At 35.7% G+C, this 17,032-nt stretch overlaps 2 protein-coding genes and 1 long non-coding RNA gene across 4 annotated transcripts in view; 1 reads left to right on the forward strand and 2 right to left on the reverse strand.

The window, feature by feature from the left end:
* Positions 1-404: 404 nt before the first annotated feature.
* On the reverse strand, positions 405-9,820 carry LOC100632678 (cartilage oligomeric matrix protein-like). 2 transcript variants are annotated; one of them, XM_020000959.1, is made up of 22 exons: positions 9,658-9,820; positions 9,385-9,440; positions 9,190-9,306; positions 9,011-9,137; positions 8,732-8,953; positions 8,128-8,298; positions 7,889-8,053; positions 7,616-7,786; positions 7,266-7,430; positions 7,022-7,149; positions 6,786-6,929; positions 5,877-5,951; positions 5,577-5,726; positions 4,999-5,118; positions 4,637-4,904; positions 4,333-4,454; positions 3,697-3,913; positions 2,507-2,673; positions 1,624-1,778; positions 1,270-1,548; positions 830-972; positions 405-719 (listed from the first exon to the last, which is right to left on the reverse strand). In XM_020000959.1, the coding sequence occupies exons 1-22, from the start codon at positions 9,722-9,724 to the stop codon at positions 688-690; spliced, it is 3,261 nt and encodes a 1,086-aa protein (XP_019856518.1). In that variant the 5' UTR covers positions 9,725-9,820; the 3' UTR covers positions 405-687. The 2 variants fall into 2 exon arrangements, with proteins under 2 accessions (XP_019856518.1, XP_019856517.1); XM_020000958.1 differs by having other exon boundaries at positions 2,507-2,685.
* Positions 9,821-14,375: 4,555 nt separating this feature from the next.
* On the reverse strand, positions 14,376-15,250 carry LOC109585034 (uncharacterized). Its single transcript, XR_002186282.1, has 2 exons — positions 14,897-15,250; positions 14,376-14,677 (listed from the first exon to the last, which is right to left on the reverse strand). It is a non-coding gene; the product is annotated as an uncharacterized LOC109585034 (long non-coding RNA).
* Positions 15,251-15,391: 141 nt separating this feature from the next.
* The window catches only part of LOC109585032 (tyrosine-protein kinase transmembrane receptor ROR2-like), a 6,808-nt gene continuing 5,167 nt past the window's right edge, over positions 15,392-17,032 (forward strand). Inside the window, exons 1-4 of the mRNA XM_020000956.1 lie at positions 15,392-15,538; positions 15,627-15,702; positions 16,088-16,521; positions 17,025-17,032. The exon at positions 17,025-17,032 is cut by the window's right edge and continues 196 nt beyond it. Of these exons, the coding sequence (XP_019856515.1) occupies positions 15,451-15,538; positions 15,627-15,702; positions 16,088-16,521; positions 17,025-17,032 (606 nt within the window). The 5' untranslated portion in view covers positions 15,392-15,450. The remainder of the gene's footprint in view (positions 15,539-15,626; positions 15,703-16,087; positions 16,522-17,024) is intronic.

Consider the following 17,032-nt stretch of genomic DNA (forward strand, 5'->3'; position numbering starts at 1 on the left):
ATTAACTTCACATCAGAAACACATTTGTATTCATGTACATGCATGCATGCATGGTTAGACCTGGTCCTTGACGTTAGTATGAATTAATAGACCAACCAACTAACCATTCCTTGTAAGATTGGCTTTAGGATAAGTGCTTTACCATACATTTACATTTCTATTTGTACATCTCTCTCTCTCTCTCTCTCTCTCTCTCTCTCTCTCTCTCTCTGTCCCTCCCTTCCCTAGTCTAATGATCAAGACTCATAATGAATTCCTAAAGACAATTAAAGGGCAAAGACCTGACTCCCTGTTGTCAAGGCAACCAGACGCCCCTCGTCTAATTGGTTGGGTGGAGTACGTGAGGGATCTCTCAATGAACACTATCTGGTTCTTACTGCCGATAATTGTGGGTGTGGTCATAATATGGTTTGATGGTTCTATTTTATCAATTAATAATTGAAATTATTATTATTATTTATTAGTATTATTATTATTGTTGATAATTTTTAGTTAAAATTATTTTTTTTCGAGATGAGAAGAAGGAAAATACATATAATAATAATAATAATATACAAAATAATATAACACAGATAATAATGATAATAATAATAATTAATAATGAAAGAGTTACTTATAACAAATGATGTCACATGAGAAAATGCCAGATAATTAATATTTAAATTGTCTTTTGTCTCTCGAAAGTATTTATTTGGCGCACTGTGAAGCTTGCTTGGCACCTGCAAAAATAAAAAAAGATAATAATAATAATAATTATTATTATTATTACTATTATTATTATTATTATTATTATTATTTCATCATGTTATGTGTATGTTAGTATCTTTACCTGAGAGACATTCATAATGAAGGTTTGAGAATATCACGTTTTGTTGAGAGAAGGCAAACACTCCCAGTCTACCTCCTTTGAGTCCCATGTCACAGAGACAACCAGTGTCTACTATCATACGAGCACCATTGTAGAACTTTAGTCTGTAGGAGAGAGAGAGAGAGAGGTATTTCATTACGTATTGTTCAGTAATTACGCTGTCTTTGATCACTAATTGCGGCATGCTCTGCTATTCCCTGACCAGCTGCTATTTACAACTAAGAATTCAAAAAATCCCTCCACTATAGTACCAGTATATATTATCACTACTCCCCAAGTGATAATTGGGAATATTAAGGTGCGGCCACTATCGACATTAATTAATACCCACAAGATAACTAGACGAGTGTACGTATTTATTTATTAATTTATTTATTATTGTTGTTGTTGTTGTTGTTTACCTCATACAGTCTTTGTTTCCATTATAAGTCAGTTCCCAAGCATACCCAGTGTCATACTCCCATCCATAGAAGTTAGGGTCGTACCAAACAGTGTTCACATTGACCATGTGATCGGCAGCATGAGTGTTCCCTGTCCTCCATAAGGCGTTACGAAGGTGAGTACTGGGTCCTTTATTAGAGTCGACTACTTTGACTTGAATGCCAGCAAAAGCATTAGCTTCAAACGGACTACTGATCCAATAAGTCTGGTTAGTCTTCTTCCACATGACTACGATAAACCTGGAGAGAGAGAGAGAGAGAGAGGGTTAATAATCATCATTCTTCATATATTTGATGTTAATTTTATTCTCTTACCTTTTGTTGCTTTGATAGTTAAACACAAAACCAGCGTAATCGTCATCACTGTTCTTCTCAATGAAGAAGGTTCCAGTGTACAGGACCGAGTGGAAACTGTCCATACCAATCAAAAGACCAGGATCTGAGTTCTTGTGTTGAGTGATCTCAGCTCCCTATGGTGAATAATAATAATAATAATAATAATAATGGTATTAAATTAATATTAGGTGGTGTTATTATTTAATGTTATATTTAATAATTCAGGAAGGAAATATGTAGGAAGAATAGATCATTTGTACCAATCCACTACCACTAATGGCAATACAGTAATGATGATATTATTCTGTTGATATTAGGAATTTATTAATAACGGATACTACAATGAACTACTCATAAGGTAAAGTCACGTACATGTGTGCATTCCAACATAATTGAATAATAATAAAATAATAATAATAATAACAATAAAATACTAATAATAATAATAATAATAATAAATACTAATAAAATAGTACTAATATTCCGACCACTTAAAATCTTAAATACAAATTATATGAACATGCTAAGCATGCAACTTTATTGAATAAGTACTGTAATGAGTGAATACTGTAATATCAGACTAAGACATTATATATGCTCATTGTAACAATGTACATGTATCCTGTATTGATTCATATGTACATGTACATGTATATATGAATGACACTTTGCAGTGTTGGTGCTTATGTCTAGACGTTATCAGTTACTATAAAAATTAACACTTCATGATATGAACTGTAATAGGACGCAACTGTACTGTCAGGAATGTAATAAATACATTTTATAAATACTATCCCATAACTCCCCCTTCTCCCTCTCCCTCTCTCTTTCTCTCTCTCTCCCTCTCTCTCTCTCCTCTTACATCATCATTAAACTGCCAGTCAGGATCAACCTGTTCAGCTCCCTCTGGGTCCAAGGCTATGATGGTGTGTTCTCTAAAGTCAGTTTTATCAATGTTCTTATTACAAGGACAGACATCATCAGCATCAGGAGTACCATCTCCATCACAATCATTAGCACAAGCATTACCAAGAACATCACCTACAATAATAAATAATAATAGTAATAATAGTAATGATAAAAGGAGTATATAATGGTAATTTATGTTCAAATTAAGTTTTAGATAATATAATTTAATTTCTTTACCCTAATGTCGGATAACCCATTCCAGTAGACATTCTACAACACTTAAGCATGTACAGTATGTTAGTATTATTATTATTATTATCATTGCTATTTGTTTCCCTCTTCTACTATCATAACAGGGCCAGTAGACCAGCCACTAAAGGTGACTAATCACTCCTCATTGTATACACTAGGGGGACACACCTTAGCTACCCCAGACAAAGGCAGGCATGCTTAGGTCAACTGCCACACATCAAAAGTGCCTCAACTATTACTAGTGACTCCTAATTCATTTATCAGCCTCATACCATAGTACCGACCAACTGTTAAAAACATGTTGTTTATCAATTCTATTCTATACATCACCATCACTCACTCGTGTCAGTACACCATTACATCATCACATCAGATCATAGTATACACACACTGTCTACCTCGTTAAGGGTGTGTGAATGAGTGGGCGGATTATTAGCACACATTACATCAATGAGTAGGCACATATACATGTATTATTATTATTATTATTATTATTATTATTATTATTACTAGGTACATGACTAGTTGTATTGACGTTATCATGAGGTTTTAAGGTGTGTCTGTGTCTGAGACACTGCGTGTGTGTTCATGACCAGATGGTGAGTGTGTGTGTGTGTGTGTGTATAGACTAATCCTCTTATGTCATTTGTTGTGTGTTCATTTTATTTTGTGTTTTACATTCAAAGAAGGTTAAGTATAGTAAACAGAACAAGGAAAGTATTCATTCAAAGAACCATCAAAGAGGCTACTAGTACACCTAACATTTGTACATGTACATATTCTGCTAATATTAATCAGTACAGTACAAAGCTTTTAACTTAAAAGTGTTAATATTTTAGCTATTTTATTATCGCCACTCATTATTATTTATTTATTTATTGTTGTACTTACTAGGATTGTGTACTTTAGGGCAGGAGTCTACAGTGTCCTTCACTCCATCATTGTCATCATCATCATCACAGGCGTCACCTTTACCATCGCCATCAGTGTCCAGCTGGTCAGCATTAGGAGCGTTGCGACAATTATCAATACCGTCTTGTATGCCGTCTTTATCTGAATCAGAAGTGGATTCACAAGCGTCTCCTACTCCATCTTGATCAGCATCTTCCTGTGAGAGAGAGAGAGAGAAAGAGAAAGGTATAAATTAATGTTTAATAAATACATTTCAATCTACATATAAGTATTGTTTAATGTAATAGTGTTAACTAATGTTAATTGTATCCTTAAGGTGAATCATTACTAATGAATTGGTAAATGTTGTTGTATTTATATAAGGAGCTACAAAGGGGCCAGTGTAGTCTATTACTGATCCTTATTTGTGTATAAATATTCAAATAATGAGCAGCTGTCATTCAACATTATTGATAATAAACCATTCTAAGAACAGGCATATTGTCAGCTAATACCTTATACACATTACAACATAATGGGATTAACAGTCCCAGTATAGACATCACATACTGAATGATCTCTGCTATAATATTACATTTACATGGACTTATACTGTGTGTGTGTGTGTCTACATACTTGGAATCTATTCCTCCTGTATGGGCAGTTGTCACAATCATCTCCAATCCCATCTCTATCAGTGTCCCTAATACTGTAGGTGCTCTTCTGTCTTACACACTTATCCTGACTGTTAGGAATATCTGAATAAAAATAATAATAAATAAATAAATAAATAAAAACAATAATAATAGTTATAGCCTCTATAATAAGGACGCCTTTATAATGAGGACATTTTGTAATGTCCCAATTGGTACAAGCCTGTACAAAAGTACCTCTGAAATGAGGACACTTCTCTACAGTGTACGTCAGTACATGTGCTTACTGTCTCCATCCACGTCATTGTCACACTGATCTCCTTTCCCATCTTCGTCAAGATCTTCTTGACTTGGGTTCCTGACGTTAACGCAGTTATCACAAGCATCACCGACGTGATCCCGATCAGTATCACGCTGATCCCTGTTTGATATTCTCGGACAGTTATCATTGTGATTAGTGATTCCATCATTATCAATATCAGGATCACAGGCGTCACCTAATCCATCACCATCAGCATCCTCCTGCCCACTGTTGGCTTTATTCTTACAATTATCCTATGAAAAGTACAAATTTAATGGGTCGCCCAACATAATTTAATGGGTATTCATGCATGTATTATTGGTTTGCCAATTGTTATTTTATACTTACAGCTTTGCATGAAGCTGATCCAGGTTTAGAGCAACCAGTGGTGAGGGCTGTGTCTGGTATACCATCGGAATCTGAATCAGGACTACACTGGGTACCATTACCAATGTTACCTCTTGGACACTATAGGGAGAGAGAGAGGGGGGGAGAGAGAGAGAGAAAGAGAGAGGGAGAGAGAGAGAGAGAACAGACAGAGGGAGAGGGTAAAATTCAGTCTGTAAACAGGTGTCCAATCCAATAATGTATCTAGTGACAAGGTAATTACCAGTGCCAGTATTTATAAAAGGTAGAAAAATGTATGCCCATTGTGTTACTGGTAATAGAGGATAATTGGTAGTTGGTAAACAGCACATTACAGTATACACACACTGGTACATGAGGTGCTAATAATATTAATTATATATACTGTATATGTATCTCTGTATATGGAGGAGGGTTGCATTCTTTGAATTTTTGAAAGCATGGCAACACAATTCATGGAAACAGCCTTATACTGTATATATTGACACAATCTCTCTCTCTCTCTCTCTCTCTCCCTCTCTCTCTCTCTCTTTCTCTCCGTCTCCCTCTCTCTCTCTTACCTGGCACTCATACTCCCCAGGGTTGGTATTGATACAGTACTCATCCATCATACAGTTGTGTACTCCAGCAGCACAGGGATTCTCCAGTGCACAGTTGTAGCTACCCTGAGCTATGTAACCAGGCTTACAGTCACCACACTGGTAAGAACCCTGGAATAAAGTATAACAGTAGCAATGTAATCACTCTAGAATCATAATATACAGTACTTATAGTGTACATTAGTACTGATAGTGTACATACTTAGGTTAATGTACATATAGGTTTAGTGTGTGTACATGTACATGTATATATCAACTTACCCTGGTGTTAATACATTCTCTGTGTTCATGACATTTAGACTGACCATTGGTACACTCGTTAGCATCTTCACAAACCTAATAAATAAATAAAATAATAATAATAATAATAATAATAATAATAAGTTTAGCATTGTTGTTTTAGTCTAGTTCTTGTTCTCATAGCATATATCTTAATAATTACCAGCCGGAATCAGCTCAAACGTTCTACACAGCATAAGGGCATCAATATGTATCAGAAAATGTAATAAAAATTGGTGGTGATTTTGGAGCCATTTTTTGGAAAAAACCATGGGCTATAGCACAGGGAAATTTTCAAAAATTGGCAATTGTAGAAAATGGCTATAACTCAAAATCTAAAGTCAGAATCAGCTTGTTAAGTCAATACACATCATCAGAATGTAAAAGTGAAATGATATTACATTACTAAAGGATGACAGACTAATGATACTATTCAGGTTATGCTTTAAACATGATAACATGATTAGTCATAATCATCAATGGCAGCTGGCTTCTCTGTGAAAGGAGAAGCAGTAGAACATCACCTAATGCTATGAACATTTTTATAATATTTTCTCAATGTCATAATCCAATGACAACGCATAAACACATTCTGTGCGTGACCCTGTGTCTTGTATGTGATATGGTCTATAATTGATCTGTTAGACTCGTTGACTACTTTGAGTCTATGACTGATCTGTAATAATCTGTCTGTGCAGTTTATAATTAGGAATGAAGGACATTTTGTCATTTTAATGTGCACGAATAGAATTAGGAGAAGGATAGAAATGTGGTGTGACATTTTGAATTTCAACACTGGGGAATAAACCAAGACACAACAAAGTAATAATAATAATAATGACACCGTAATAATAATGTAATTAAGTGATTATTGTATTTGCCTTTATTTACCTGTTTGTTGGCGGCATCAGCAAGACTCCATCCAAATTTACCGGTTCCAACGTACCCAGAGGGGCAGTTGAAGCAGTAGTAGCCTGGATCAAGATCAAAACAGAATACTTCAGGATCACTGGAACAAGGAGACGCAACTTGACACTATAAGAAAAAAAATAAAGTATTATTGTGATACAGTAGGATACAGTATAATGATAATAATGTTGTGACACTATAAGTTTTATTTTTATTACCTCATTGACTTGAGTACAGGTGACACCATCCCCAGAATAGCCGATAGGACAGGCAGCACATTGGAACTCTGTATCAGACAGTATAGTACAGTGACTGCCTCTGAAACAAGGATTGGGCTTGCAGGGATCTGAGAGAGACAGAAAGAGAGAGAGGAAGAGAGATAGGGTGAGATCATAGGATGTATACAAAATTACTAAAATTTCTCTCCTCATATCTTTCTCATACAATATCAAAACAACATACTGGGACATTCCTGGGTATTGCATGACTTTGTCTCATTGCTTGATCCTACACATTCCTCTCCATTGTGCATAGCCTCTGTCTTATTCCTTGATCTATATTGCATGCCGCCATCACATGATACAGTGCACTCTGTCCAATCTGACCATTCTTCCCATTCACAATCAACTGCACAAAAATAAAATAATATTTAATTATATCAGTATGCATCAGGAAATTTAATAAATTAGGTGTAGGCGTATAATTTAGGTGTGAAACTTAAAAATTAGCAACAACAGCAATATTTTTATTACTAATAAAAATATTGCTGTTGTTGCTAATTTTTAAGGGTTTAATGATACACTAATGCTTACCAGGGCAAGGTATATCCCCGCACTCCTTCAGTTCTAGATGATGTCCCGAGCAGTTGCTGCCTCCATATTGAGGAGCTGGGTTAGTGCAAGTTCGCTGGCGATGGGATTCACCTCCACCACAAGTCTGACTACAGTCACTCCAATCAGTCCAACCAGTCCAACCACCATCAACTGAAAAAAAAGCAAATAATATTCAATAATTATACTAATAATTGTACATGCAGACTAAAGCATAGCTACAATAATTACTTAATTATTCATTCATTTCCTTACTTGGACAGTGCTGGGCATTACATTCTTGTAGTTGGACTGCTCTCCCTTCACATAGTTTCCCTCCATACTGAGGTGGTTGGTAGAATCGTCTCCTCACTTGACGTCCGCCCCCACAACTCTTGGAGCAAGGCTCCCATTCCTGCCACTCTCTCCATTCGCAATCAACTATTAAGAAATAAATTATTATTATTATTATTATTATTATTATTATTATTATTATTATTATTATTACTCCTTACCAGGGCAGTGTCCAAGTGAGCAAAGTTCAGTGTCTTCTTTGGGTCCTTTACATTGAGCTCCTCCGAATAACGGAGCAGGGTTGTCACACTTCCTTGTTCTTGTCCTAGTTCCATTCCCACAGGTTAAGCTACAGTCAGACCAGTCGGTCCAATCAGACCAACCTCCATCAACTGTGTGAGACAGAGAGTGTTGTAAACAATTATACTTAATGTGTCATAATTGAGCCAAAAATTTGTATTAAAATCATGATGTAAGGCTTGAAGCAATTAAATTAATGGCAAACATACTAATTACTGGTATGTGCCTATGGGGCAGTAAAAAAAACAGCACATAAAGAGCTTAAGTGTCACTAGAGTGCAGTATCACTAGTACTATACTGTCTATTCTGCTGTTTAGTTGTCAACTATGCTTGTTTCCTATTGAGCCTTTCTTGTCCTGTGTGTTGGAATGCTTTGGACAATAAACTTGCACATAATGCAGAATCTTAGGACTGATGTGCTAATATGCATCACTACTGATACAAATATTGCATTAATTATCAATTGATGTGTGCATATGCAGGATACTGCAGTGTCCTGCATGTAAATTGCATTCAGAACTCACCAGGGCATCTAACTTCAGTGTTGCAGTCTTGAAGTTGGGTCACTTCACCACTGCAGTCAAGCTGCACTTGATTCTCGGTGAGACAGCGTCTCGTTCTTGATTGACGTCCTCCACCGCAAGTCCTGCTGCACTGCGTCCATTCAGACCATGAACTCCATGTATTAGGAGGAACTGGTGCTGATGTTCCATTCTCTGGATTACTAATGAAGAACAAGTTCCCATCTATTAAGCAAAGGACAGAAGTTATATCTTGATGTATGTATAGTGTTTTTAGCTTACGGCATCCTTTGCAGCACTGGCCCTGCACAAAATATGGAGGTTTTCCATCTTGACAGAGCCCGTGGACAGGAGGACAGGAATTACTTGCATTTATGACTAGAAGCTGAGGACCTCCTACTTGAGGCATCTATTTTATTAAAAGAATTATCTTATCATTTTTTTAAATGATTCTTTCTTACCACGCATTTATATGTAACACATGGGTTAGTAGGATCGACTGTTTCGTTACCAGCAAATAATGGAAAAACTGGACCATTCTGTGGGATTACAGTGCAAACCGAGCAGGTCTGGCCTCCCTATTGAGCAAAAATATAATGTAAAGGTTTGAATTGATGTGATTATTTGCTGGTTTGCATGCAACAATGATAGCTTACAACAACTATGAAGTCATGAGAGTCTGATGTCTCTGGAGTAAGAGTAGGATGGGTAGCTATAAACAAAGAGAGAGAGAATTTAATTGGATTATTATTGTGTTTTACAATACCAATCCCATTAATTACTGCCCATGCATGCATAGAAATAAAGAAAGAATGAATGAGAAACAAGGCCAGCAAGAGAAAGGTTAAAGTTCTCCATAGACAATAGTTAGGCGATACAATACCAAACAGCAGCCATTCATGCAACAAAACACAAACAAACAAACTCACTTTCTTCACTAGCTGAAAGGACACCCAACAAAGCAAGAAATAAACTCAACGCTAGCAAGCTCTTCATCTTTTAGCTGCACCGGGAAAGTTTGCTCTATAAATTACACGCCGCCTATGATATATCGCTTCTTGAGAGAGGAGAGAAAGAGGTAGATATTGCCTTTCTTTCTGGATGTCTCATGTTTTTATAGCCTGCTGTCCGCCCACTCAAAGTTGCCATGAGCTCACGCTGTGGGTGAAATGGCATGCTGACCTTAGCACTATGCATTCCAGTCATTCCAGTGGGATATCACTCAAAGGCTTATTGTCTTTACTCTTGATACAGTACATGTTGTTGATAACTGATAATCTATTATTTACATACACTCTACAGGCTTGACCTACTAGCATATCCTCTATAGTAATATAGTTGATCATGTAAACAGAATCCTGCAAAGAATTGGCAGCAGTATACAGTAGACTGTGGTTCGTACATGTGCTGTTGGAATTTTATCAGCTAAACCACAGCATGAGCTAATTGTTTATTGCTTGAATGAGTAATGATGAATCATGTCTTAGTGACAAAATCCAGCCATTAAAATATGCATTTGTATACCTGCTTACCAAGAATTACGGTATACAGAAGTGTTCTTTAGGTGGAGGTTATTTTATACAGTAAGGAATGTAATTGGTACACTAGGTGCTGTCCGTTAAATGGAGGTGTACGCTATAGAGAGTGTCCATTAAGAAAGACTATACTATCCTACCTTGATCCAGCAAGCATGCAATGATATAGCAGTCAGTTACGAGTCTATTGGTAGACTGATAAAAATTATAGCTATAACAAAACAATGATGACAATACTGCATGAGTCAAAATCATTCATTTTTAATTGACCACCAAAGCTGCAGTATACTACACATGATGCACGAGTGAATTTGAGTATTGAGTTACTTTCATTTCATAAGAGGAAACCGGCCGGATACCACAAGAGCCAAACTGCCAAACAACTCTACTATAGATTGAAGATTGATAATGCTGCATAGAGTATATGTCATGCTTTCATGAATAAGAGGAATTTATATTGCTACTGCAGAGCAAACATTGCATAGTGGTATCCTCAGTAACACTGTATTGACAGGTGGCCAGTTGTCATGATGGAGGATTAGCTGCTAACAGGATATGATGTATGCATTGATGATACTGCATTATCAGTTACTCTAATTTACATCACAGGTAGTTGTCATAATGAATACACTATAGCATCATTGATAACTGTGAAAATATTTACATCCTACTTGTACTTTTAATCACTAGCTATGCAATCTTTAGCCACACACATTTTATGAATGCCGCCAAATTTGGATTACCTTAGGGCATGTGCTAGTACTCTCACCCTATATAGCTGTATATTGTAAGAATTACTGCATGCTTGCCTGGGTTTGTACATGTACATGTACTCGCTCAAATTCTTGCTAATTTGTCACTATGATCGTTACAGTAGACAATTTTCTGTTAAGATAATTTCTAACACATTCTTTCTCAGCGTATAATGAACATATATAAGATTAGTGGTGTTTGTTTTTATACATATCCTATAATGGCAACAACACTTGCTTACGGTCTTTAATTAAATTACTATCTGTGGAGGTCACTGCATTTCGTTGAAAGTCAGCTTTGCTGTAGCAACAAACGTATCAAAACTATGAGACGCAGGTGTAGGTTAGACATTATGGTAACGTAAATAATTGTAACTATTAAGAACGTAGTCGCCACAGTTGTTTTGTCATATTTATTAATAATCTTTTAATAATGACCTAATATTCGCTACTATTTTCGCTATGATCTAGTACATTAATAATTTCCATGAATAACACATCATTTCATGTTATCATTATTATTATTATTATTATTATTATTATTAAATTAATACGTATCCCATATCCTTTGACGAATGTTGATTCTTGTGAAAACTCACTCAAGAGAGTATTTTGGTCATGCACCTGTGTGGTATATATTTAGCTAAAGAGCATCATTTCCGTGGAAATATTTCTTCTATCAAAACACACATCACATCCAGGAATACATCATTAGTAAGGTATGCAGTGTTAGTACAGTACGTCCCTAGTCCTTTATCATAATTATTATTACTAGTCGCCTCAAATGTGTTATTGTGGGCATTCTCAGGAACTGAGTGATGATTGACCTCTCTCTATCTCCCTACAGTATATGAAAGTATGCTTGCATTATTACTGCAATTGTATGATGGTACAGTGGAGATATGAGTAAACAATATTTGACTGTTGCAGTATTGTGTTAGCATCTTGTCTAGTGTGAATAGAGAGGCTCTTGTTAACATGGGCACTATTCCCCTCCTCTTCGCCTTAATAATCCACCAGCAATACGACTATAGCTCTGAAATATGCAGAACATGCATGTAGTATTTCCGTTAGACTCCCCAGTGATACTATCATCATTAACAATACTATTGCTACTCCCTCTTTTTCTGGAGGATGAACTATCCATTATAGCAAGCAAAGAATATACTGCCTTTATTTATGTGTGTCCATGCAAAGGATTGTTCACATTCTCATTCATTAGGACCATGTACCATTGGATTGTATGTCCTGCTAGCTAGTCCATGGACTATGAGAATATACTCACTATATTGAACACTTCATGGCAATGACATTTGAAGTACATGTAATAATTAATTAGCTTTAATGCAAAAACATTAACCTTAAGCTACAGCTAATTACTCAGAAATGCTAATATACTCCAACAGCTTACATGATACTACCAGCTCATTATATTAATGGATATATGATATGTTGTGAAGGACGGAAATTATAATAGCGCTTGGATATTAGATCATCTTCTGTTTGACGTACGTTTTATTAGTTGTGATTGCTAGTGGATGTTGAATCATGTCACAAGTGTATATTTTTATAATGTGAGAAAAGTTGCATGATCCATGTACATGCACACAAACTTTCCAACCTCAAAAATGGCAGAGTATAATAACAGTATATACTGGAACCAGTGCATGATTGACTCAGGTGTATGCATGGAATAATGATCTCACTGCATCAGTATTTATAGTTTGATAAACAATTACTGCATTATAGCTACGTACAGTGTAATTTCTTTATTTTGAACACTTTTAATCAGGCCATGATACAGAATCTTGCATGCCAGACCCAGCTAGATACATAGGTGTTCTCATTTCATATATTAGGTACTTTAAATAGGCTTGTTATGCTATAGATGCTATAGATTGAAGTGTCTTGATTTTATTTGAGCCATTCTTGCCTATATATAATAAATTATGCTAGCTTTCACTGGCTTTTGCAATCCTTGGCAAAGAAGTATCAGCAATAAAGGAAAAACAGACATTATACAGATATCATGCAGCAAGAGTAGCTGCAGGTATATCTTGAAATGTCACGTTATACACAACTGAATGACAGAGGTCTAGTAATGTTGTTGTTCATAACTGAGTCTGTGTACTAGTGTACCTCATACAATAAACTACATTAGGTCACGCATTAGTATACTCAGTACAATATGATATCATTATGTGCATGCTATGGAAGCCAATTCTGTTGCTATGGGTAGATAATCCACTACTGAGAAGAACACCTGGAACAGTGCGAGCTAAACCATGATTGATGCACCCAATCGCTGAATGATTTAAGAATCTATTTCGCATATTTAGAGGCCGACAGAGTGTCTCAACTATAATTAGTGATAAAATGTGATTATTAGTATTTTTGCATAAGCTGCATTAGTGATTTTATGCAGTGCTAAAAGCATATCTCCTTATATGGAATATTGTGAAGGAGAGTGGGAGAGAGAATCAAGTTTATCTATTTATATAAATAAAAGTTGATATCAGTAGCTGACAAATGCAATAATCACTTCTCCCAAATAGGCATTTATTGTTCTCAAACTATGCATACCGCAATAATATAGATTTATGGACTATCATATTCAATAGTATATACAGTGATTGAAGCACTCCTCTTACCATAGCAACAATTGGAGTATAATGAATACTTGAGTATAAACACTAAGACTGAACTTTATAGTAAATCTACTTACATTCATTAACCCTTATACTGTATGGGAGAAGAATAAAATCATGCGGAGCAATAATTAATAGGAATCACGTACATCAATGTGCAGAATGAATTTTGACTATAAACACTAATATATATATATGACAGAAAACTATGACCAAACCGTCTAAAAATTATTGTAGGATGCATGTGGGAGCCTTTACCAGGAATAAAGCATACGGAAGAACAATCAATAGCAATCATGTACATGAATGGACAACGTACTTTTGAGTTACGACCTAAAGCTAATCTTATCCTCTTTGTCAATTTTATACAAATGTAATCTAAACCTTTGATTGCAGCATAGTAGAGTGGGCAAATATCAATTGTACAACATTATACATGTAACAGTATCAACAATAATATCCTGCCAAATCAAACGAAATGTTACTAATGATGTTACAATTACAGGTACTAGCCTACTCATCATTGATAAAGATCAAAAGACTTTAGCAGGAACTGCAGAGGATGTCAGGGTGTGTCAGTGTGGATTATGTGAATGAGAAGGAAGACCATTGAAAAATAATATCTACAGTTACAGGATGTGAGAGGAATCTACCTTGAATAAAGTCAGCAATTAATTATGAATTACGTTTATGCATAAAAAACATAGCTTACAGTTCTATATCATGTCAGATGGAATCATTACTAATACAATATATTAATTAAATTAGAGGTTTTATGAGTGAAAGACATCAATAGATTGTGGTAAAGGTGAAGTATGTGTTATAGTATTTTGTGTTTACGAATGAGAACAGTGATAAAAAGAGAAGCCATTAAAGGCCAGCTTACACTATAGTATCATTAATATGAGGTAATACTACTATACTTGAATACTAAGGAAGATGACCGACGCCAAAACCACTGACTACATTGACAGATGAATTAATTGAGTTTCCCCATGGTAACATTTCATTATACTGTATAGGAAAAGATTGCAATGTATTATCAAGAGTAGATAATAGATCATACATAAACATTATTGTTATAAAGAAATATACAAATTACATTTTAGAAATAATACTTAAAGAGACAAAGAAAAGAGACAAAAAGAGAGAGAATAAGTGGGTGTTGGTTAGAGTCGGATGAGTAGGTGATGGTATTGTGCACAGATGTCACTGTATAAACTGAACACTCACGTCAGTCATCAAAGGTATCATCTATCACCAGTAGACTGTGATGAAATGTGAAAAATTCAGCGAACAACTGGTAAACAACTGGGTTTGCCTAGTGACCACAAACTCTTGTGTAACCATTGTTCATTTTGAAGTGGGCACAACCTCATTCCTAGTCTCTTTATTCTTCTTTGAGCGATGGAGTTTTGATTTGTACTGTTGTAGTATTGGTCTGTGTGAGTGGAGTATTGGGACTCCCTTTGATCTATTGATATCTTCGTCTCCCGTGGAAAAGAATCCTTTGAAAAATATTAGCAATACGAATAGACCTAGGACAAAATACAACCAAAACATTGAGAAAAAATAAAAATTAAAAAATAAGAGACACACCTCCAAATAATTTTTAACTAACTGATCTAACCTTAATAAGTTATTTAACCATTCCTTAAGTTAATTAATTTTTATCAATAATCGTACTGAGTTCATTTTAATAACCACACTGCGCATTCACACGTGGGCAGTTTATAAGCTATGGGAGGGAGAGAATTTTAGTATTAATTTTGTCCTGCAAAGCAAAGATGACAAGAACTCTTGCTCCTTTTTATTTTTTTATTATATTTATATCCAGTGACCTTGGTTATTGCACTGAACTGAACAGTGGAAGTGGTAAGATACCCTCTGTACTGTATGCTGCAATATTTGATAATAATAAATAATTATTGTTTTATTTATTTTTCTCTCTCTTGCTTTATAGGTTCTGGTTCTTCAGGTGTAGACCCAACTACTCCTTCTCCTCCTTATCCCCCTCCTGTGTATCAGGACCCACCAATGTAATAATAATGAATGGTTACTGAATTTACATGTACACATGTATTGTGGTTGTATTATTAATATCAGGTTGCACTTGTATAATTTAGTTGATGGAGTAATGAGCTTTAAAATGTCTGTACTACTAATAGCAAGTGCCTTTATCTTCTCTTCCCAACTAGTGTCATAAATAAATATTTATCATGTCCATTGTACTGTATGGTTGTATTGGGTTGTCGGTCCTGGTGTTATTCCTAATCATCAGTAATTCAGTTTAAGTGACTTTATGTATACTCTTGCCTATACGTTTATCAGTGTCAAGGGATAAAATTTTATTGCAAAATAAAAATTATCTTTTAATCTCTCTCTCTCCCTCTCTCCCCCCTCTCTCCCCTCTCTCTCCCCTAGTACTTATGGTAACCTGACATGTGATTGGTATGATGTTGGTGATCCAGTATGTCAGCAAGTATTTAGTTATCCTGTCATTAACAATCACTCCAGAGGTGACTTTGTTACGATATACAGTGACCTCCTGTCCATATTTGGTGCACTCGGGAATACAGGTGCTGCTTCTATTTGCAGTCTTAACGCGGCCCCACTGTTGTGTCATTTCACCTTTCCCTACTGTGACCCAGCCTACTCACTATTAGTACCAGTCTATCAGCCATTGTGTAGGAGGGACTGTGAGCTAATGAGGGATTTCATGTGTAAAGAGGAATGGGAAGCTACCAAGAGACTGGAGGGAATATTGAGATTTGGTTTAGTCGATCGGTTCAATTGTGAGGTACTGGAGCCGAGCAATGGAGGGGAGCCACCGATGTGTATCAGTACACTGGACAGTGGTGAGTGGACACTGGTTGAATGGTATAGTGGAGTGGCTTGAATTTGATGATTTGGTTCCTATTCATCAAAATACACCTTCCATTAACACTAGCAGTATTATATTATGTACAATGTACATATACTTAGTGATAAATGGTCACAAATTATTGTTAAAAATAGGACAATTATTGTCACTCCTTAAAGATTGTATTACATACCATACTTAGTTTAAAAACAGGAGAGAAGGAGAGAGAGAGAGGGGGGGAGAGAGAGAGGGTGGAAAGAAGAAGGAAGAGAGAGAGAGGGGGAGAGGGAGAGAGAGGGGGGGAGAGGGAGAGAGAGGGTGGAAAGAAAGAAGGAAGAGAGAGGGAGAGAGAGAGGAGGAAACAAAACATGAGATAATGATAACCCTAGAGTGACACCACAAGATAACTGTCATAACAATTATTACAGCATTCGTTATTATTCTTTTATTATTACTACCCACTAGTATTATTAATTCTATTATTATTATCATTCATAGGTATATAC

This window comes from Amphimedon queenslandica, unplaced genomic scaffold (genome assembly GCF_000090795.2).
Source record: "Amphimedon queenslandica unplaced genomic scaffold, v1.1 AMPQUscaffold_13133, whole genome shotgun sequence".
NCBI lineage: Eukaryota > Metazoa > Porifera > Demospongiae > Haplosclerida > Niphatidae > Amphimedon > Amphimedon queenslandica.